A 22,919-nucleotide genomic window follows, 5' to 3' on the forward strand; every position below is an offset into this window, starting at 1 on the left:
ATTTTTAGGCAATTATGCTATGAGGCAAACAATATTTAAATTATATTCATCTGAAGAACAAATTCAACTACAGGTTTTCAGAACATTTGTAGAGGTAAAATCTACAGGGTTAACAGGGTTATCCCTAGAGGGTTTGTTGTTCACAAATTATATTACGTAAATAACTAAGGGAGATTTGTACAGCATAGATTTCATAACAGTAGAAAATGCAATTTCTGTAGATTAGTTTGACAAATCAAGATTTGTAGTGCTTTTAGGAAAAATATATTCCTAAATGACTGATGTCTTCATATTTAGATATTAAATATTAGCTTTCAGTTAAAGAAGACATATTATAGAAAATCTACTTTTCGAGCTTTTAACATGTTATAATGGCTTTTAGTCATCATAAACTCGCCTGGATTTCTATTTTGAGTGATGTATGTAGTTTTATGCAGCTAAAATCTGAAGATGTGAGACCAGCCTTTATCTGATGCTCAAAACGGTTCCATTGACCTGTGCATGTGGCTGAAAGGTTTTACATTAGTTATGTTTTTATTTGCGTGTATTATGATTTTTATGTATTTCATATTCTGTGAAGCACTTTGAATTACTTTGTGCATGAATTGTGCTATTTACTTTTATTCTTTGTATTATTCAAATAGGATCCGAAAATGTTTTGTTACCAGAAAGTCTGCTACCTACTACAGTGAAATGCCATGATGAAAAGGCGGGACCTGGAGCAGAGAATCTGTTTTTGCCATTTTGAGCAGGAAGTCAATGGACCTGTTTCTAAGACTTAATTGGTTTAGACCACCATTGCTTTCTACAAATGAACAAAAGGTAAAAAATTATATACATATGTGAAAGTTCATCAACAAAACATAATGCATCTTCTTTAAATATAGTTCACATAACTGTATCCACATTGTGATTTCTTAAACCTTTTTGATCTTAATCTAATTTCTCACACTGGTCTCAAGTAATGGCCAATTGAAATGGTAATATGTATAAATGTTCATATTGATTAGTGCAAATATGATTCAAAAAAGCTGTTGTCATATTATCACTTTGGAGTTGGATGGGGAAAAAATAGGCAGTTTGTTTGGTGTAACAATTTCCATCCTAGAAGGATAACGATTTTCTCTGGCAAATGTAGAATGGGGAAGTTGAAAGAAGGGAATCTAGGGATGTGATTAAACAGACTGTTTTTATTTACTTTATAATACCAAGTTAGACTAAAGACGTGTATTTGCATTATTTAAAATTCAGTAATTCAAAGTCAATACATATTTATTTTTTATGGTTTGTTTACAATGGACTTACAATTATAAGGTTAAAACCAAGAATGACAACCATAGTGCAGAAGCATGCAGACAAATGTATGACAGAAATAATGTTTTAAAACAAATTGCTTCTGTTTGTGGCTGTAAACCTCTTAGAGGCAAAGTTTGTCCAGACCTGCATCATATTCTGACTCCAGGCGCCATTCTTCATGAAGCAGCGCACAGGCGAGTCAGGTGAGTCAAAAGCCCAGGAGGGAGGGCAGCCCAGTCGCGGAGCCCAGCAGTAGAGGAGCCAGCCTCAGCAGGTCTCTGAGAGGGATCCCCAACTCACTGCTGCGAGAAATCAAGTCTCCCATTGAACTGCAGCCTACACAGAAGTTGGGAAAGATTAAAAACATTTTATTGTAACTTTGTACAAGTGCACTGGGTACAGTTAATGTGATATTACCTTCCAGGTGAGAGTGAGTGTTTTTCATGTAGGGGATGGACCTGTAGACCAGAAAGCAGGCCAACACCAGACACTGGACATCTTTAGGAAAGCTCTCCCCCATCATGTAGGACTTCACCACTGAAGTGTTGTCTATATGCACAAACCCATATTTATCATAATACCTCACATACACAATAATATCAATGGGCTTCACAACTTGATGGAAATTACATTCATAAATTGATCAATGATAACTTCCACACTTATGTTTAATAAAATATGTAATTTTTTGATAATAAAAGCATTTGAGGCAATAAATGCATTTAGCTGTGTTAGTTGCATATGCATTTAGTTTTCATAGTAAAGTAAAGTAAAGTAAAAGTGTATAGTAGTGTAAAAGCTTGTAGACGTGCAGGAATGCAAGTTTAGTTTACATACAACAATCTCTGTGTTACACCCATCATTAGGAAACAAGTCAAAACAAACCCAAACTCTAAATATAAAGGCGTTAACATCAACAGAAATCATATGTTTTTTGTCTTGAGGTTTTGTGCTAAACTCTGCATCATTTTCACAACTGCAAATGTTTACCAGTGCTTTCATCTCCCCACCTTTAAGCCACTTGTCCAAAATCACATCCACCATGTTTTTCATGACCGGGAGGAACTCGGAGGTGAGCAGGGCACCATGGCGACTGTCGGAGCCCCTGAGCAGCCGACTGTCCCAGAGCTCCAGGACCAAACGCAGCTGCCACAGAGGGAAGGTCTGCAGGAGAGCCCCCTGACGCAGTGCCCCCACTGCCTGAGACCAAATACACAAAAGCACCTCTTATTATATGGTAAGTTATTCCAGTCAATGATTTAAAGGTGCACTATGTAACTTTCCTGGTGGAGGTAGGCCTGTCATGATAATACATTTTGAAGTGCGATATATTATTGAAGTAACTATAGACAATAAATGATAAAGTATAATTATCCCTCAAAAAGACTTCTTGTACAATATTGTTAAATACTGTTGGGCTGCAATGAATAAATAGTAGAATGCAGCACTAGTTTATAATTTTGGTTCATAATTCAACTTTCTATGGCTCAGATCTTATCATATTGCAGAAAGGGATATCCACAAATTTTCCATTAGTGCAAAGAAAAAGTCCTCACAATAAACACTCACCACCAAAAAGTATTGTTCCATCCATTCTATAATGTACTGAATGATAAGTAGAGGTGAAGCGTCTGTCACCTGCTTGTCTCCATGGATGTTAGTGGAATGTTCCACAGAATGGCATTAAATTGATATATCTTGAATTGCATTCTTAATGTGAGCGGGGTCACTCCTCCACAGATCTGACCTGTAACTTTGCCTGGTAGCGTCACCTGTGCATCTCAATGGAGAGATTCATGGAGAAAAGCAGGTGGCAGACCCTCCACCAGAAAAGTGACCTAGTACAAATATAACACTGTAACTATTGTCTGAGATGAGTTATTGTGTTATTTCGAAAGTGCAGCAGGTGTAACTTGGTTGATATTGATTGTAAAAACACAAGTATTTTTTCACAAACTAAATCCCATTACTTTACCTGCTCAATGGCGATATATGTGGGCAGCATCTCAGGACATTCCTGTGTCACACACTCATACAGCATCGCAGAGAACAAGACCAAAGTTTCTTCTCTCTGCTCAAACACACAGAAAGCACCAGGAAACAAAATTATGCCATGAAAATAAACCTATACACTGGGCCATTCAAATCTATGGAGCTGCATCACAGTACATTTCACAGTGAATTATCTCCCAGACGACAACTAAATCTAGCAATTATTTTTGAGAACGGGTATAAGATGTTAATAAAACAAAACAGGAGTGAGAGGAGACTAAACTGATAAAGGAGATAAACACCAACAGTGTGTATATGTGTTCACTGTAAATTCAATTATCAAACGTTACGCCACAGAGCAATTTTCTTCCATTTCTATGTCAGACAGTGTGCTATACAAGCAATTAACCTGCCTCAGCCAATCCATAGCAGACTATACTCAGAAAATAGGAGAGGTGCTATACAATACAGGTCATGGGAGCAGTTTGTATGGCTGTATGTGTGTTCATAACCACATGTGTTCAAGTGTCGTCATGTCCACTGAGCCATATATGCAAATATACATCTGTCTTGTGTTTAACTCACATGTTTCATTCCTTCTGAGTTTTTACAAAACAGCTCAGCAAAGGACACCAGAACAGGGTCAGAGGTCAATGTAGAGATGGCTCCAGGCTGCAGAGAAAAAAAAAAAACACCAGGTGTTACTGTGTCCATACAGAAAGCTTACAATAAGAAAACACAGATGAGTGCACAATGAGAGGAAATAGGACAGTGGGTTGAGGGGGTAAAATGATCTTTTCCTCCCTGTGGACTCAGTTCAAGGGTATTGACAGCATAGACTGGGGCACAGAAAAGCAGTTATAGTCTGTCAAATGCACAAGCGCCGGCTGAACCTGTAGTGACAACCTGCCAGCCCAGGCCTCTGGAGACCACCTCTAGTTATAAGTTGTCGCTGATGCAAACTGATCTCAAATTAGTCCACCTGCGTCACAGCACATACAACAGCACAAAACAAAGCATCTCCTTCAAGTTAACTAGTGGCTTGTTCAGTTTGCCACTACCTCCAGTTAAGTTCACCTTAAATGCTCCCGCCCCAGAGAGCCGATGGTTGACTGATGAAGCAAGTAAACTCTTCCATCCCTGTGGGTCATCTTTGTAAGGCAACTGTCCAGCTCGCAGTTTGACGTATAACACACCGTCTCTGGACAGGATCGATCTGTAGAAAAGAGTCTTCTAATCAGCAAGAGCCACTTCTGCATGTGAACAAGCTCTATGTCTGAAGGTAGTGACTTACTTTAGATGTTGTGTTTCTTTGCTGAGATCCACCGACAGTTCCCAATAACGAGGGCCTTTCACCTTAACCTGATCAATTAGAGCTAAATGAGCACATTCGTACATTGTGGCAGAACCACTGTGTTATTGTAAAAATGTTTTTACCCTCTTTAGGAGGTGAAGCTCAGGGAGCATCGTAGGAGCCATCAGTTCCACTGTTGTTTCATCGTACCATTTAGTTTCCTGAAAGACACATGGAACACTGTTCAGTGACAAGCTTTTGCATATTTCAGGACAAAGAAAGAAATTGCACTGGTATGTGGATTTTAGACAGAAACTGCATTAAACCAAATTAACAAAAATAACTTTCAGACAACATGTATAAAGCTATTCTGAGTTTTAATAGAATAATTATTGTTATGGCATACAGGTATATATCTGCTTCTAAGTAATGGCATAATGGTAGTGGAAATGTGGAGACAGTGCAACATTTGAGATATGTGACTTTATACTGCTACCCAAATGACATTATTTACATTTAATTTATGTTGGAATGTGTCATTATTTGTCTATTTCATGAAAGTTTGTTTCTTCTGTCTTGTGTGTATGAACTGGCTTCCTGTGGCTCAGAGAATAGACTTTAAAGCAGCTCTGCTAGTGTACAAATCTCTTCATGGCTGAGCACCAAAGTACATCTCTGACATGTTAGTGCCATATGAACCATCTCACACTCTGAGGACCTCAGGGACCGGCCTCCTGCTGGTGCTCAGAGTCAGAACTAAACACACAGAGTCAGCATTTCAGGTTCACACAGCTAAAACCTGGAACAGTCTTCCTGAACATGTGAGACAGGCCTCTACTTTGACGCTGTTTAAATCCAGGCTCAAAGCGGTTCTGCTTAACTGTGCATATGACTGATAGGTTTTCATTCCATTGATTATTTATGTTTTGATTTGTTTTTATTGTGACTTTAATGTGTTTCTTATTCTGTAAAGCACTTTGAATTACTTTGTGTACGAATTGTGCTCTACAAATAAACTTGCCTTGCCTTGAATAAAAGCAACCCCTATGATCCAAAGGAAATCTCTCCAATAGGGGATAGCAAACCTTGAGCTTGGTCTTAAACTTTGAAAACAAAAACTATTAGGTATTATGGGCGATATGCTTATTTCCCTTCAGTTGTAAGATGCTGCAGTACCTCAGCTGATGATAAGGTGATATGGGACACTTGCCTTGTAGGTGACTTCCAGGAGAGCATAGCAGGGTTTAAGGGAGTCCACATCCACTGGGACCAGTAGACGGGGCTCAGCAGCCAGAACTGCCAAGTGCCGCAAAGCCTGGAGATGGTAACTGAACAAGAACATTCAACTCAACATTCAACATTCAGTCAGTGTATTATGCTATGTGGATGTCATCTTCTTTGTTCATATCTGCACCTCTAACAGACCAGCGACTGTATATGACCATGTCACTCTATAGACTGCCAACTCTGATGTTAGCTAAACAATATAGCATGTCTTACCGGTTATCTGTACTGTGGGCAGGGAAGTGTGGATATAAGGCACACAACAGAGCAGCTATTGCTGAATTGGAGGTACTCAGGCTGTACCTAAAAATGAAAAAAGATTTTTTCAGAATTACATACTTTTGTGACTTTTGACTTTTTTTGAGCTGGTCTCCCACTACTGTAAAATGTATTTTTGAGATGGTGCTACCAAGTTATCTTTTAGTATTTTAGTCTTCACTCAAAATTAAATGTCCAAAAGTTCAACTTTTCCAATACCAGTCACTGGCGTGTTCAGTCTGGTTTTCTACTTGATTTATGCTGTTTTATTACTTTTTACATTTTAATTTGTTCCTCAGCTCTGGCCTAATAATTGGAGAATAGAAGAGGGAATGCAAATATGACTAACAAATGAGGTGAAAATAATAAAGATACAGGCTGAACTGAATAAACCAAGCGAAAGGTTGGATATCCAAAAGTCAAAAGGAGAAATAAACAATGATATTAAATGACCCTGTTACCCGACCTAAACTAACCTTGGCAGACCCTGCTTCACATTCAAATTACAATTAGTGCAAAAATACACAAAAAGAGCATTCGGTCACAGGCAGAGCAGCTAAAGTGAATGAATTTAAATTAAAAGGTTAATCTGATCAAATCTGAAAATGCGGTTTATGCAACATTGGCGTGTTTAGTGACTGAGTCACCAACCAGATTTATAAATTGACATGTTTTTACCTTCCACCTCCGAGGAAGAGCAGCCCCAGAGCCATGTGGTGAGCCATGTGAAATCCATAGTTCATCTCTCCACCTGTTCGCTTATGAAAGAACCGGCAAAGCTGCAACACTTTCAGGTTCCCAGTGCCAGCCATGACCATGGACATGGCCAGCAGGATCATGGACAGTCCAGTCTGAAGATTGTAGAAGCCTGTCTGCTTCATTAGTGAAGACAGGGCAGAGCAAGATTAGTATAATAGTGAAGTACGTTATCCTAACACCTTTAATGGCATTACAGCTGGGTACTAGATTTTCAAACTATGCATAGTGGGGGTAGGTTTTTAAATATATGTAATTGTAAACTCTTTGGCACAATGCTAGTATTCAGTTGCTTGAATTTTCAGGCATGCATACAGCTTTCAAACAGTTTCTTTTGAAAAACAAAGTGTAGCTGAGTAGACCACCACTACATTGTCGACTGACTTTTTACAGGTTTACAATTCATAAAATACTTAATAGTTCATTGTACGCAGTGCACAGTGGTCTCAAAGTGTTGCTTTTACAATGTATACTGGCTGGAGAGGGGAGCGAGCTCATAGTAAGAATGCATATCCAGTGGATTTTTAAAAAATACCTGTAATTAAATAAACACAAGCTAGCTACAAGTTTAATTAATTCCAGATAAAGCTATAATATCTCCATGGAAACAAGCAAGTGGTAGACCCTTGGACAAAAAAGTTACATAGCAAACTTTTAATGTAAATAGAAAAATACAATTCAACTTACCACTGCATTTGTTCCAGAAAAGGTCATGATGTGCTTCATGAACGTTTGAGCAAACTCATAAAGACAATCAAAAGCATCAGAGTTTGCAGAACCAGCAAAACGCAGTCCCAGTGCCATGCACGCCCCAGCTGTGATGTAGTCCTGGGCTTGACTTCAACCGAAAAATTACAGTTATAGAAAAATATGAGTTTCAGTGACTTTACAAAGGCAAAACATTAATCATTATTTACAGTGTGGGTCTGAGAGTGGTAGAATACTTACGTCATTGTCTCCATGTTGATGTCTTCTGAGGGCAATGTCCCCCTCATAATCTAAACAGATAGGGAGACATACATTCATAAATCCTAATCCCTATAACGTAGTTTACATAATTATTACAAATGAAAAATATATATGTAAGATTTCTACCCATAACATACTGTATGCAAGGGTAAATCAAGATGTGGATATGTGTTAGACCTACAAAGAGAATATTTATCCATGTATACATATGTCCAATAATTTATGTTTCTCACCTGAGGTATGTTACTTTTCACCCATTCTGCATTTGGGAGTATCTCATCCCACATGATAATACACCTCGCCAGAGTCTGAAACCAAAAATGGGAAAGAACAGTCGAATTATATTAAAGGCGAGGTGAGAAAAACACATGAGTCATATAGGACTCACCCGCAGCAGCAGGAACTCTGGTTTGATGAAGTCCAGAAGAAACCAAGTGTCTGGAGGCTTCAGCCAATCAGCTATCGACCTGAGGAAGAAAGCACAAAAATTCAGGAAGACACAAGAAGGTGTTAATATAAAGCATCCCAAGTCTGACAAGAAAATAGGAACCTCTTGACCAAAAGCAGGCAGCTTTAAAATGAACGTAATAGAGATATGCCGAGTGACAGGTTAGGATGGTCTACTTTGTTTTCCTGTTTGGGCACCGTGTTGGCACCAAATCAAAAATAATGACCATAGGATAATCATAAAGCTTTTGAATTCATGATGAAGGATTCTTACCGGTTGTTGGTTTTGAGATAAATCATGGCAAGAGCCAGTGTAGCTCCTGGACAAGTGACATCAACATTGATGGTGTCTCCCTCCTGTAACAAGAGTATTTTAAGGCTTTTTCGGGGAAAAGGGATATTTTGGCATGTGCTCAGAGAGCAGAGTGAATAACGCATATGTCCATGTACCTTGATCTGGTAGCTGGGTGATTTGTGTCTCTCCCGACTGGCTCCAGCCTGTGCTCTCCGGTGGCCCCCCACCATGTACTGATACAACTGCTCGGGCACATTCAAGTCTGTCATGCCGATCAAGTTACTTCCATGCTGCAAGCAAAAAGGGCAAGAATAAACAAGGGCACAAACATTGAAACATGGATTCATGAAAAACAGAAATGGGCCCGGTCAAGCAGAAGTATACAGCAAGGCCAAAAATTCAAGTTAATGCATCCGATATAAAGATGTATTCAACAGATAGCAAATGTACTCTAGTTTATGAAACTGTTTACCTTTTTTCTGTACCATATTTGGTTCTAAAGTTACATATGTTTTAAACGTACCATGTATGAAACATGGAACAAAAATTATTTCCCAAATTTCAAAGACCTGCAAATCATGTAAATAAATTGATGTCATTCATCATATCTTGTGTTATTCAATCTTTGAATTGTTGATGATTTTTCAAAAAAAAAAGTATTTAAAATGATAAAAATTAGCTTGAAAGGACTGACATATATTATAGAAATAGTTACCTTTCATTTTAAAGTAATATTAAAGTATTCAGAAGAAAAAAGCTGACAAATTATGCAAAATCATGCACCTTCTACTTGCTTGCACAATTTTCCCTCCATTACTTTTCCCTCCGTTACCATGACCTTTCTTAATAAAAAATCTCATTACTCAAAAAGTAAGAGTTTTTCAACCTAATCTTATACCATATGGTAGAAAACTATATGAAGCAAATATTCAAACCAGTTTGTTAAGGATATGTAAGTGAGAACCGCTAGTTATCGCTGTTTGTATTTATTGCCCAAAAAGTGCTGCATATTTCATTCCCTCCGTTACCAACATGAGTTTTAAAATTTTTTGTCAACAACTTGAAAGAATATCGCAGGGTTAACTTTACCCTGTTGGAGTGTTAACTCTTTCCTACATTCTGATACCTTACTTATTTCAATAGTCCCTCTAGTTTCTGAATAAGAGATATTTGAATGTAAAAATCTGCCCCTGTTTCCCTCCGTTACCGCTTGACCGGCCCCAAATGCAATTTTAAAATATGGATTTGCAAAAGGAGGAAAACACACCCCCAAGCAGACCATGCCCAGGGCCAGACCAGCTGCAAGGGAATAGGACTCTCTGTCAGTACAGTACTCCATCTCCGGACCAGGAGGTCGTCCTGTAAGCAGCATCATTGAGCACAGTTCAACACTATTGTGTTAAATTTTGCATAAATAAAACCATTACATGTTAAGGGCATTGATTTACCTATCTCAGACAATAAGACTTCAGCATTGTGCCTATGGCCTGTTCCTTGATACACAAGACCAATTCCAATCACAGCTGCAACCTGCAAAAAATATAATAACAAATTAAGAAATATTTTTTATTACACAAAAGTGTATATATTGTGAACAACTTACCTGCACATTGTGAGGGACGTCCAGTTCTGTGGAGGTTGGTGGCAGAAGAGCAGGGATGTGAATACTCAACAGTCTTGTCACAGACATGTCCATTGTGCCCAGTTTGGCAGCTGACACACCCAGTAAGAGCCCAATGCTGGTCATCTCATGGCCCTGCAAAAATAAAGACTCACAATATGAGAGCCAGCAGAGGACACAAGGACTGTACCAGCTGGCACACTCATTAGTGAAGCAGTCTAGATCAGGATCAGCTAATTAAGAATATGGGACAAACCCCTGCAATGTCTATTACATTGCACAAAGCATGGGTGTGAGGAAGTTACAAGTAAACTTCAGCTTTTATAAAGCATGTAATGAGTCAAGCAGTGCTTATTGTTTCCAGTGTCAGCTTTTTTATAATTAAACCTTTCGGCTGAATTGTCTTTATACACTTTGTATGTGGGATACCTTTGTGAGGTAGTCATGTATGTTGAGTGTGGCCAACTTTGTCAGGTGTCCATTGAGCCCCAGCGCCATAAGAAAACCTGCATACTCATTGGCCAACTCTGGGCTTTTCGGTTTGTTGTAGGCTATCCAAGCTGAGTCCACCTTAAAAACAAACACATGTAAATTGTAAAACAAAGTTTGCACAGCAAATATTAAAGAGCAAGCAGCTCAGTGATCATGAGGCTGACCTGTGAGGCTGGAGCTATTTTGAGGCCAGCAGCAACTCCATTATGAAAACTGGGCCAGCTAGTCATATTGGGAGGAACATCTATGTTTCCACTATTCAGATCAACCATGGCATTTCTGGGAGGGGCTCGTCCTGGTGGAAAATCAAAAGAATCCATAAAAATTATGAAAATGAATAAAAATTATTTTCTTTCAGCAATATATGGATGTATTGTTTGTTTTATGCAAGACGTTTTACAGGTTTTTAAACTGTATCAGAAAAGAATATGATTAGTATGAAGTTGAAGACAACAAGCTAATGATACCAACCAGTGAGGTTGAGTTTTGGCACAGGTAATGGCTCTGTTGGTACAGGATGATAAGAGAAGAGAGTAAACAGGCCTCGTCCAACAGGAAGAGACATAGTTCGCTGGCATAACTGCAGAAGCCTGACACAAAAAATAAATCAAGAAAAAATTTGACAAAACAAAACATAAATTAATTTCGCAAAAAAAATATATAAAATCAACCAGTGACGAACTTGTTTTCCTTTTCCTCTATGTATTCATGGTCTGAAACTTCAGGCAACTGAACAACGCTGACCCGCACTGGCCTGGAGCTCTGCAGAAGCCGTCTCACTTCTTGGACCCGGAGGTCTTGACTCCAGATCAGTCCTGTGACCTAAAAAGGGCAGAGTTACATCCAGCTGAGGACCCAGTGTAAAAATGCACAAGGATCTGGTACCTCGTGAATTATATCTGACATCCCATCCTCTTCCCCATCTACTTCTGTAGAGGCTGGAGGTTCCAAAGACAGGCCAGAGCCTACAGACTACAGGGTTATTTTTATGTGAAGGATCAGGATCAGAAAGAAAAGATACGTTATATAATGTCATATCTGTATAAAATGCAGGTACAAAGATGATGTATTTTTACACTTTTGCTCTTGGCCAAGGTCATCTTGTGTGCTTGTTTTGTGAGATCCTGACGTCCGATCAATAAACAGACTTCTTCTGACCAATCAGAACACGGTTGCTCACGGCAGCGGTAAATTGCTTCTCTGATAGGAAGTGCGACACCAAAAGGAACAGACTCTAGATCTTTTAGGGTGAAAGCTAAAACAAGAAAAGCTATTTTATTAACAAAGCTCCCAACTTTCCTCTTAAAGTTACATTTACCCAAACTGCTACCTTCAGAGGTAAGCCAGACTACCAACTGCTCAGCCAGACTCTCTGAAGAAAACTTCATGTGAACACTACTTTGCCTAAAAAGAACAGGTAGGATTAAAACCTACAACAACACAAAAATAAACAATATAAAATATACAAAAATAACAGTACTGAAATGGTGCCTTATGTAACCTTTTTGGTGGAGGGTATGCGAACTGCTTGTCCTCATTGTTTTGCCTGAAATTTTTCACAGTATGGCATTAAGCGCATTTATGTTGCTTTTATGTGCTTGTCTATTGCTCAAAAAACAGTGTACTCTACAATGATCAGGGTCAGCTTTCCACAGATCTGACTTGTAACTTGGCCTGGTGGTACAAAAGTTACATAGTGCACCTTTAAGTTGAAATATTTTTTTTACCGTCTGTAGTTTGGCTCGTTGATGAACTTGTGACCTTTAATTAAAAGACATGAATATGTTTAGTGTAATTGTACAAGAATTAATCATAAATATGGCATGGGTAGTAAATAAGAGCTAGTTGATAATAACTTCACATGTACACGTATCTGGCTCCGAACACTCACCAGCAGAGAGTTTGACAAGATATTTGGACATATGTGTTGATGTCGCATTTTCATCTCCAGTGATGTACAGAGCATAACTCTGGAGAGAGAATAAGGACAAAAAAATAAATTAATGAATGCTACAAGTAGACCACAAAAACAGGAGAAAATGTAAATCAAATTTAAAAGAAAATATTCAGGTGACATTGAAGAGCCACAAAAGGTCTGTGGTTTGAAGTTCACAGTATTGGGCTGTAAGTCTCAACTAATTTAACCATAACCCCTAATGGCAACACAAAAGGAAATACAAGTATAGCAACACATTTTTATTTTGAAGAGATCTCAACTTAGCACTATTTTTATAATAAATAGTGTAGAAAGAACAACCAACCACCATTACATACCTGTACATACAGTCTATTACACTGAGAATAATTGTTAATGTTCAGATAAAAACACTTTCTGTGGAAATGACGACAGAGTACTAATAGTGCTAAACATCCTGATAACATTTACAGATTGGCTTACCAAGTTCAATAAACTGATTTTTTTACCCTTTTATTTGCATCATCTCAAATATGATATTCAGTCAATGTTTTGACACCGCATTGGGAACGTGCTTAAGTGTGACTGTGGGTGACTTGGTAGCACATGTAATATGAATGGAGCATGAATTTAACCCCAAGAAGGCAGAAATATCACTTAGTACCCTTGTTACATTGATTACAGCCCTTCTACAGTAAATGTATTTTATTTACAGATGATATATACAATGTTCTCATTTTGCATTTCTTCAGAACAAGATATAATAAGATAATATTTCAATATATTGCCCCTAACTACAAAAATCTGAAACAGAAATCTGTTAATATACAGTTAGATATGATAATATAATCCCTATTTTTAATATGATTTTTGCATTTTTTAAATCTTTTTTCATATTTAATATACTTTTTTGTGTGCTTTGTTTTGCAGAGATCTTCACATGTAAATGTACGTTTGTCTGTTTTTTAGCTGATAAATATAATAAACAGAAAGAAAAAAAGTCAATATATAATCAGGCCACAATTATGTTACAATTTGTGTGCTACACAGGAAAGACTTTTGTATCATGAAAGAAATTAATATGTTAAGCCTTTATATAATAACCTATAACATATAATTTACTGGTGTCAAACTTAGACGTATGCCAAACATAAACAAAAGCCTGTATCCATACCAAAACAATCAGCTTAGTCCTCTGACAGATGTTGGGCAGGTAGGGAAAAGGAGGCACCTCCTCTCCTCTTAAACAGCTGCTGAGCCAGTTGAACACACACGGTGGGTCCTCCCTCAAAAAGGATGGGCGATGCATCTGATTATTTTGACCTGAGGACAAAAAAAGAAATAAAACTGAAAATGTAAAAAAAAAAAAAAAACAGTATATAACAGAGAGGTAAAATAAATTGTGAGTAAGAAAAGGCAGTGTGAATTGGGAGTCACAGTTGTAGACAGCCAACAGCACCAGACCATCTTGACCTTTGATGATCTGTCTTGCCTGTTTCCTGCCTCGTTACCATCACTAGAGTAAATGGGTCTTACCCTGGTCCACGAGGCAGCTCTCACTGAAGCATCTAATTAATGAGGGGTAGTCTCTCCAATACAGATCCACATATGAATCCAATTGTAGGTCCCTGTAAGAAAAACTGTATGATGTCTTCGGATGTACAAATGTGAAAGGAGAAGTACATTAATACATTTGTTAATAGTATAAACCACATCAAGGCCCTTGAGCACGGTAAATATATAATGAATCTCTAAAAGTAATCAATCAGGCCTAAAAGGGGTTGCACTTGTGATTAAGAACATGTCTCTTAGCAATTAGCAGGTGGAGTTCAATTACGATTCCCTCTCAACAAATCAATAATGTTTAATCCTGAAGAGGAAATTAGAATCTCCAACACATTTATGTTTTATTTAAAATCACATGTTCTGTTATGGTGTTTTTTTGGAGGGGGGGTTACATGAGTATATTCAATTAATGCAATCAAAATAATTATGGGTAACACCTTTACTAATTAATAATTAATACACCTTAATTATCCTTAACAAAGCATGAAAAAAGACTTAATTGATAAAGAACAAGTGTATAAAGAATGCTTCAGTCATAGTAACAACTTTATTAAGGGTTTAGGGTATTAATTAAGTACTTACAAAGCCAGAAACAATTTTTTTCATTATTAATTAGACTTACTTCATGCTTTATAAAGGCTGTAAATGGTGAATTATAGTTCTAGTTAAAGTGTAATCAAATTTGGTTGGAGCACGATGTAATATGTTTAAGGCATGCATTTCCTGTTAGACCAAAAATAAATAATGATGATAATAATATATGAAACATTTAAACTAAAATAAAATATTTTATCCACTTAATCTCTGATGACCACTGTCCTTGTTACTAATTACAGCAATCAATCTCACAAATGTCTAGTATTAGTGGTTTTCAGAATGCGAAACCTGGTAATTTCTCTTACTGACTAGACCCAAGAACTCCCTGTTCTACCAGGAATAGTGCCATTTTAACAATATTAATTTTAGCTGCCCCCATCTGTATTAAATAATACTGACTTATAGAATGATGTGATGCCATTTGAAATCCAGCGATTGATATTTTGCACCAACATCATGTTGGGGGTGTGCTAGACACTCCACCATTAGAAATACATGTGGCAGTTACCAAGGTGACACAATGCACACATTAGGAAACACTGACAAAAAAAGTTTTAAGATTGTCTGAAAACTAAAAAAAAAAAAAAAAAAAAGCACAAAATTGATTTTAACAACAAATGTCAAAAATCGCCAATATGTCTACAACTATATGACTGAGCGGACAGACATTTACCGGGCCAGTTGTTGCAACAGACAGAGCAGTGAGGATGCACTAGCTCTCTGCAGCTCATCCAGCAAAAGCTCCTGATAGATCAAGTGCAGAACATAAAAAAGAGCTGGAATGTGAGGAAATAGCGGAGCCGAACTGTCCAACTTTGGTGGCGGGCCAGTGGGAGAAGACACCTATGTTGAGAGTTATACAAAAACAGGTTAATACATTTGTCATATACATCTCTTTTAACTTGTACTAAAAATACCCACAGACTCTGGTGATGCAAAAACTGGCTGTGAAATCATTTGGCAATGATAGTGAGAACCCAGCAAATAGTCCCAATCCTGCAGCGTTTTACAGACATTTAGACATTTTAGCACATCAAAATTACATATATACATACATAGATCTATACAATCATCACACAGACCTCATCGGAGCCTCCGTCTGAAGGTCGAGCCTTCTTGGCAGCAATCACAGGAGAGAGGGGCACTTCAAATTGAAGCTGTCAAAGAAAATTGGGTTGAACGCAAGGGCAAGATAAACAATGAAATGTTATAGTTGTGATTTTTTAAGCCATGAAGCAAAAACACTCACGTTGCGAGTCCACGCCAGCCGCTCAGTATTGTAGCCCATAAGAGTCATGAAACATGTCACAAACATGTTCCACTCTGAATGGGTACTAGGACCACCTGGAGCATTGTAAATGGTATACCATTTCACCAAAACCTAAAGATAATTCCATCTGTTACAATGTTTACGTCCAAAATTCAGTTTCAATTAAATTGCATTTAATTATTTTAATATTTTGATAAGACAAGTAAAAACACCAACTTTCATAGCAGCTTCTTTAGGAAGGATGAAGCGAATAGCCTTAAGGCATTTTCTTACTAAAAGAAACACATCACAAACAAAAAGAATTATATTCCAACAACATTAAAGTAGTAAAAAAAAAACTATACAGAATCTGTTTACTAGGCATCTTAATTTAACTACTGTTAGAAATTATAGTTTAACTAATGGAGGAAAGCCTTGCATGTCACTTTAACATATATTTGGGAATTTTTACTCAGACAAAAGTCAGTACAAAGGGAGGTACTAGATGAGCTTCAATATTAAATACTATCTAGTTCAACCACTAGTTTACACACCACATTCATATTTAACCTATATTGTATTATTATTCCACAGTCAATTTCAAATAACCAAGAAGCAATTCGGGCTGATAAATGCTTATACAAAGATATAGATGCTAGTGCATTAGTTATAACTAATTAGTACACAATTTCTTATCGAGTTAACTAAACCTTGACTGGATTGATTCACAAGCCATTACTTCCCACACACACGCTAATGGGAACATACATTTCATTTCCTTCACACACCTCCATATAATTTGATTATTTGTCCAACAAAAGATACACAATTATTTATATGAGCTATTTGCTATTTTAATGGGGGGCAAGTGTGGAATCTCACCGAGTTCAGAAGTAGCAATCTCTGGGATGGGTATCCTTAGTATTGTGCCATTGCTTAATTCCTGAAGAGATATTTAGTATTCATTATTACTTTAATTTTAAGCAACAGGTTACAGTTCCAAAGTTTAAGGTGTGCTGGTTATGGTGCAAATGTACAGTATAGTGTCACCATCATTCTAAAATTACTCTATTTAGCAAATAGTAAACTTTGACTTACTAGAGAAACTCGGTTGCACACAGGGTCTCGCAGAGCGCTTATGTGGGGGGTCGCTTGCTGGAAGGGGTAATCATCCATAAATGAAGCTTCATGATGTTTAATATGAGGCCTTCTCAGTTCAGACACTGGAGAAGGCATTGCCGCCTTAAAAGGGGACAAAGACCAAAATAAATAAGGTTAATATAATTACATCTTTATAAAGATGGACTAAATGTATTGCAAGTAAATTCCTGACTTATTCAACTATGGAAAAGAAATGCACACTTATATTTTAAACCAAGAATCTATCATACCTCATCCAGTCTTTGGAGATGTCTGCTTCCTGCATTAGCAGGTGTGCTAACATTGTCACCTGGGCCTGGTGTGAGATGAGAGCTATGGTTGGACATGCTGAAGGTAGGACCCAAAAGTCCTGGGACAAACACTTTACTGATCTGTAAATAAAAATAAGGTATACATTTAGTTTTATGGTGAACACAGCACTAAATTATTATGTTAAACAAACTGAATTTACTAACCCTGGTGACCCCAGTGTAAAGCACCAGGCTTCCACAGGTCTCCAGCACAAGCATTGCATCTATGTTCTAAAAGTTCCAAAAGCTTATTATTTTAAAGTATGTACAGTTGAACTTTTAAGGCAATTTGAAACACATTTAGCAGTTAAGGTTGTTGTGTGTATTTGTAGTAGTGTTTAGTGGCATACCTCAAGAGGAGCTGCGTCCTTAGCAGGAATGGCAGTGACTGAAGCAAAAATAAACTGAGACGTATCATTATTGCTTTCAATAAACTTGATACACCTGAAACATAATAAAAAGATCAGAAATAACTGCTTTCTATTTGTAAACAATGCCCCATTAACCCTTAGAGCAACGTGGGGGTTTAAATGTATAATTTTTAGCCACTGTGTGTTGCCTGTGTGTTTTTGCAATTGTTACCACAGAAACATGTGAGGGTGAACTACATGTACATCATATTCTGTTATTTTCTGTGCATGATATAAAGATAAAATATTAAAAATATATACTCTCAGTGACATCTACTCCCATTATTTGCTCACAGGGTTAATAAGAGAATTATTACGTGTTATTGTTTACCTGAGCTGTTGATGTGATTCAACCAGCAAACAGAGGTACTTATTCTCACAAAGGTCCGATGTCAGGAAGACCTTTGAAGCCTGGCTGCTCATTTCTCTACAGTAAAGTGGGTCATTGAGAAATAAAATTTTGAAATTAAAAATGTATGAACAAGCATGCCGTGATTATTTTGATTGTTATTTGCTGTACCTATGGCTCCCAGATGATAAGGGTTCACTCCACAGCTGCTCCAGGCACAGGTCTGGTATGATGGGCTCCATCTCAGGGACCAGCAAAGTGTCATTCACTGTGGTGTTGGGAGACGGCAACAGGCCATGTGCTCTTGGGTTGGGGCTATGGAAAGAGGTGTTAAAGCGGGCTGTGCCCGATAAAGAAGGAGCTGCCATGCCCGGGGAGTGTGCTCGACTACAGTGAGAAGGAGGGATAAAAATATCAAGGAGAAAATTGTTATTGTTCGTCTTGCACAACTACTTTCAATCTTTATGCAATATTGCTCAAATCTACCTCAAAGCAGCCATATTGGAAATACTCGGTGAACTGATGCGAGAGTGAAATCCCGGGGAGGACATCAAAATCCTGCTTTGGTGGCCATGCAGAACACTGTAGTGAAGAGGGGAGCTGGTACCAACAGTACAACTATACAGGAATTAAACAGTAAATTTGATTCTTTATTAAGACAAAGTTGTTTTATATCTTGTCCTAATAGATAAAAATTCCATAAATTAAACAAAGAAGTCTCTTATGTTTTGCTATCTGTGCATCACCTCGGGCCTGTTGAGGGGCCATGACCAGTTCCACCTGGACCTCCAGGAGAGTCCAAACGTGAAATATTTCGCAAATGAGAAGTTAAAAAACTAGAAGCCATCACACCAATGGGGGTGCCAACTGGAGGCTCAGAAGGGCATCTAAGGACTGTGTTCTTCTCCTGAGTTAAAAGTTTAAATGTTAAAAGCAGTATTTATAATTTTTCATGCAGTTTGCAATAACTTACATCCTGTGTGACTTTGCGCAGGGCCCATACAGAGTGAGTTCCTTGCACAGTGTCATATGAGACCATCATTGAGGGCTCAGAGCTGCTAAACACTATCTTCATTGCAGTGTCAAACACATACTGTACACGGCTCCCTTCAAAGAGAGCTGACAAAAAAGATTAAGTATAAATTATAGTGCATGACATAAATTGGTTTGTTTTACCTGTTGGTTTGCACACAACTGGCGCTATCTCATCAAGAGGGTGCATCATGCTAAAGACTGTGGGTAGAGGTTCGCTGAAAAACAAATGAGCTCATGTAACAAAAATAATACCATATAAATATAATAATACCAATACTCCCAAAAGATGAAAAAGATCATCTTTAATAACCTTGCTCCTTACATACATTTGAATATTAACATACCATGGAGTGTTGAGCTGAGAATCAGATGTTGTGTTTTTCCTTTCCAACACAAGTCCAAACTTTGTTGGCCAAACATCAGACACCTTTATAAAATATAAAATATTTCTGAAGGAGTATGTAATAGGCAAAAATACAGCAAATATATTTTGTCTTACCTGGAAGGGCAGTGGGGAAATAAAGTCTTTGCCTGTCACAGTGTGGACATTGATACAGCTGCTCTGCATGATACACACAGTGTGTTCCACCTCTTCCTCTGCTGAAGTTTTGAAAAAGAATTGATTTAGTTATTCAAATCAGTCAAAATGGATGTCACAAATGGATATTTGAGATGTTATACCATCTTTCTTAGTCTGTGGAACAGCAAAGTCACACCACAGTGCCTGTAAATAATAATTATTTCCATTACTACTTGAAATTAGTTATAGTGGCTTTATAGAGATTCAAGTTTCTTTGCCCCTGGGTGCAATGTTTATTCATTAATAACACCTACATGGACGACCAAATGCAAATAAGGGTCATACAACAACAATAAGAATATGAACTGACAATAGTTGGATTCAAAAAGGTTTCTTGGGGGTCTATTGCCTAACAAAGATGTGAAAATACCAACCTTCTGCACTAGACTGTCTACAGTAAAGGCTTTATAGACACTGGACGCCTGTGTACTGCTGCCTTGACTCCAAACAACGACATTTCCAGCTGTGTAGAGTTCCTCTTCAAAATCTACATCCTCCTGTTGAGGCCCAGCCCAGCCTTTTCTTAGCTGCCAACATTCCTGTTAACAGCACATTCATGGCATCAGAAATATTACCACAGGGCAAATATATTCCAGCACTTTCAACATTTTATTTCAAGTTGTAGCCTCTCACCCTGTCTCTTTCATGTAGACTGACTTCTTGCAGGGACCCTACCAGGCCAGCGGCACCATCAGACGACCAGAGCTCTGAGGCAGGCTGGAGCTCTCTAAGCTGCAGGTTGAAGGCGTTGGGATGGTTCCTGCAGTGCTCACGGCCAAATGGGATAAATGACTGCAATTCCCCTGCGGCAATCATTGTGACTGTCTCTTCATACACGACTTCCGACATGAGTTCCAGATTTCAGCATTATTTCTAAGAAAAGAAAGTGTAAAATGTAAATTTACATTAGGAATGCAACAGTACACTTCCCTCACAATTTGATACATGACTCACACTGATACTGATATGATTTTAAACAATTTAGGCCTCAAAAGAATAAAAAGACATGTATTTTCTGTTCTAGATTTAGCAAAATATGCCTTTATAGAGCCGTTTTCTTCCTGTATTTGCTAAAATATGGCATGCTTAGCCTAACCTTTTTCTTGGTTGGACTGAATGGTTCAGTATTATTAGACTAGTGAATATTGTTGATGCATCCCTAATTCCCACACTGCAATATTAAAACATTTTTAATCAAACACGCACAATGAAAATCAATGACACTGGCAACAACAATAGAGAATTGAGTATAATTATTTGTAAAGGAACCAGACAAGAAAACGTTTAATGTTGTGATCTGTTATGCACCCTGTGCATCTTAAATTTGTCGAAGCAGGCTTCCATATTTGTATAATGCCCAAATTGAAATGTAAATTGCATGTACTAACTTTAGGATTTAATTCATACTCAACAAGGCTACTTGTATTAATTTCTATTATAATCGCTAAGTCCTCACGTTCCTTAAATTATACTCAGAGATTAGTTAACAGCATATTACGCAAAGTTAAGGTGCAAAGACACCTGTGGTTATTCCGATACTAGGCTATATACTGCTATAATATCATTAACTTGGGCTAGTGCTAACATCGCTAGCTATGGGAAATAATAATACGAGACAAACCTGATAATAAGGAATATACTGGCCTTTGTCGTCGCGTCCTTATACTATGTGTACAACTTAGGCTTCACGATGTTACTGAAAACAAGCGTGAAGTTTTAAAACGCATATGAAGCACAATGTTGAAATGTCAAACTAATATTTTGGCTACGGCAGGTTTTCAAATGAGCGCGGACATCTTGATGTCCCGACATCCTCTTCCTGCTCGGCTCAACCAATCAGCAGAGACGTTTCAGAGGAGGAGCGACGTCAGTGCGTCGGGATGGTAGGGATGGTTGCTTAGATACCGTAAACCTCTCATACCCATGCTCAGAAAGGCACTGATGCTAATTAATTTCAAGAGACTACAATGAATAATCTAATTGCCCTTCAATAGTCTACTATAAAAAGTGATGTATTTGGTTTAAAATAGAAAATAGAAGTTGAAATTATTCCTACAGGCAGAGTCTAGGCATTCACTGCTTGAGCACATTTTAGAAATTAACTATAAACAACGGCTAGTGGATCTTATCAGAGTTTCAGGAAGAAACCAGATTAAATTTATATTTAGGCCAACATGTGGAAGTGGACCCTAATTGATTCAGACAACTCTAACACATTTGAAGTTAAATAACCACCCTGTGGATTGTGCAGAGAACATTTTGCCTTGGTTAATATAGTATCAACCAACCATATATTGTAGTGTGAACAAAATAAGCAAATAATGCCATAAGGCCTGGGACACACTGCATGCACGCATATTTCGACCTACGCAAGCTAAAAACAGCATGTTTTAAACACGTATTTTTTAGAAGGTGTAAAAAGTGAATGAGGATGCCCATACTGCACACGCTAAGCTCGCGTATGGAGCTGCACGTCCTGCGCGCGTGGAGCTGCACGTCCTGCGCGCGTGGATTTCAAAAAATAGAATCCAACCTTTTTTTTTTGTTTTTTTTTTTGTTTTTGTTTTTTGTTTGACGCTCTACGAGAGCGTAGGTGCGGGTCCCCATCAGCATACATAGAAAGCATGTTGTAGTTGTTGTGCAATTACCATTAGCACAAGGTGTTAATGGGGAAGTTATGTAGGTTATCGTTTGAAAGAGCCCCGGTCCAGAAAGACTGCCAATTATGGCTTTGAAATTTAATTTACTTTTGAAATCCTCGCGTTTGCCGTGGTCAGCCTGTACGGTAAACACAAGCCTATTCCGTCGGTTGTTTTAGACCTGACTGTGCAGTGTGTTTAGGGCCTCGGCTACATTATCAGGTCAGAGTGACAGTAGCCTACTTATCTGAGGAGAAATTCTTTATAGTGAAGAGTTAAAAGCAATTATGTTTTTATCTGATTATATATTTGGCTACAAATTGTCTTAAAAAAAGGCTTTATAATGTATAAAAATAATAAAAAGTCGGAATAAAATATAATCATCTGCCAGAAGCAGTCCAAACAGGGATTGTATAAAAAAGTA

At 37.8% G+C, this 22,919-nt stretch overlaps 1 protein-coding gene across 1 annotated transcript; it reads right to left on the reverse strand.

The window, feature by feature from the left end:
* Positions 1–1,170: 1,170 nt before the first annotated feature.
* Positions 1,171–21,660, reverse strand: anapc1 (anaphase promoting complex subunit 1). The gene is made up of 54 exons (XM_055162646.1): positions 21,478–21,660; positions 20,490–20,729; positions 20,231–20,395; positions 19,958–20,000; positions 19,776–19,876; positions 19,621–19,703; positions 19,418–19,491; positions 19,215–19,360; positions 18,988–19,148; positions 18,728–18,859; positions 18,413–18,628; positions 18,224–18,319; positions 17,833–17,926; positions 17,648–17,713; positions 17,423–17,563; positions 17,130–17,273; positions 16,914–16,974; positions 16,269–16,324; positions 16,032–16,163; positions 15,865–15,939; positions 15,704–15,778; positions 15,456–15,625; positions 14,156–14,247; positions 13,794–13,942; positions 12,596–12,674; positions 12,432–12,465; positions 12,206–12,250; positions 12,035–12,108; positions 11,781–11,959; positions 11,590–11,676; positions 11,387–11,526; positions 11,176–11,294; positions 10,869–10,999; positions 10,642–10,782; positions 10,195–10,347; positions 10,040–10,121; positions 9,859–9,950; positions 8,747–8,881; positions 8,571–8,653; positions 8,238–8,316; positions 8,083–8,157; positions 7,829–7,878; positions 7,568–7,718; positions 6,803–6,999; positions 6,083–6,169; positions 5,793–5,910; positions 4,726–4,803; positions 4,583–4,650; positions 4,366–4,504; positions 3,874–3,960; positions 3,272–3,367; positions 2,307–2,496; positions 1,714–1,845; positions 1,171–1,632 (listed from the first exon to the last, which is right to left on the reverse strand). The coding sequence occupies exons 2-54, from the start codon at positions 20,703–20,705 to the stop codon at positions 1,505–1,507; spliced, it is 5,937 nt and encodes a 1,978-aa protein (XP_055018621.1). The 5' UTR covers positions 20,706–20,729; positions 21,478–21,660; the 3' UTR covers positions 1,171–1,504.
* Positions 21,661–22,919: the final 1,259 nt, after the last annotated feature.

The sequence above is a fragment of the Boleophthalmus pectinirostris genome, unplaced genomic scaffold (assembly GCF_026225935.1).
Source record: "Boleophthalmus pectinirostris isolate CB_2022bp ecotype Guang Dong unplaced genomic scaffold, ASM2622593v1 HiC_scaffold_5, whole genome shotgun sequence".
Taxonomy (NCBI): Eukaryota; Metazoa; Chordata; class Actinopteri; order Gobiiformes; family Gobiidae; genus Boleophthalmus; species Boleophthalmus pectinirostris.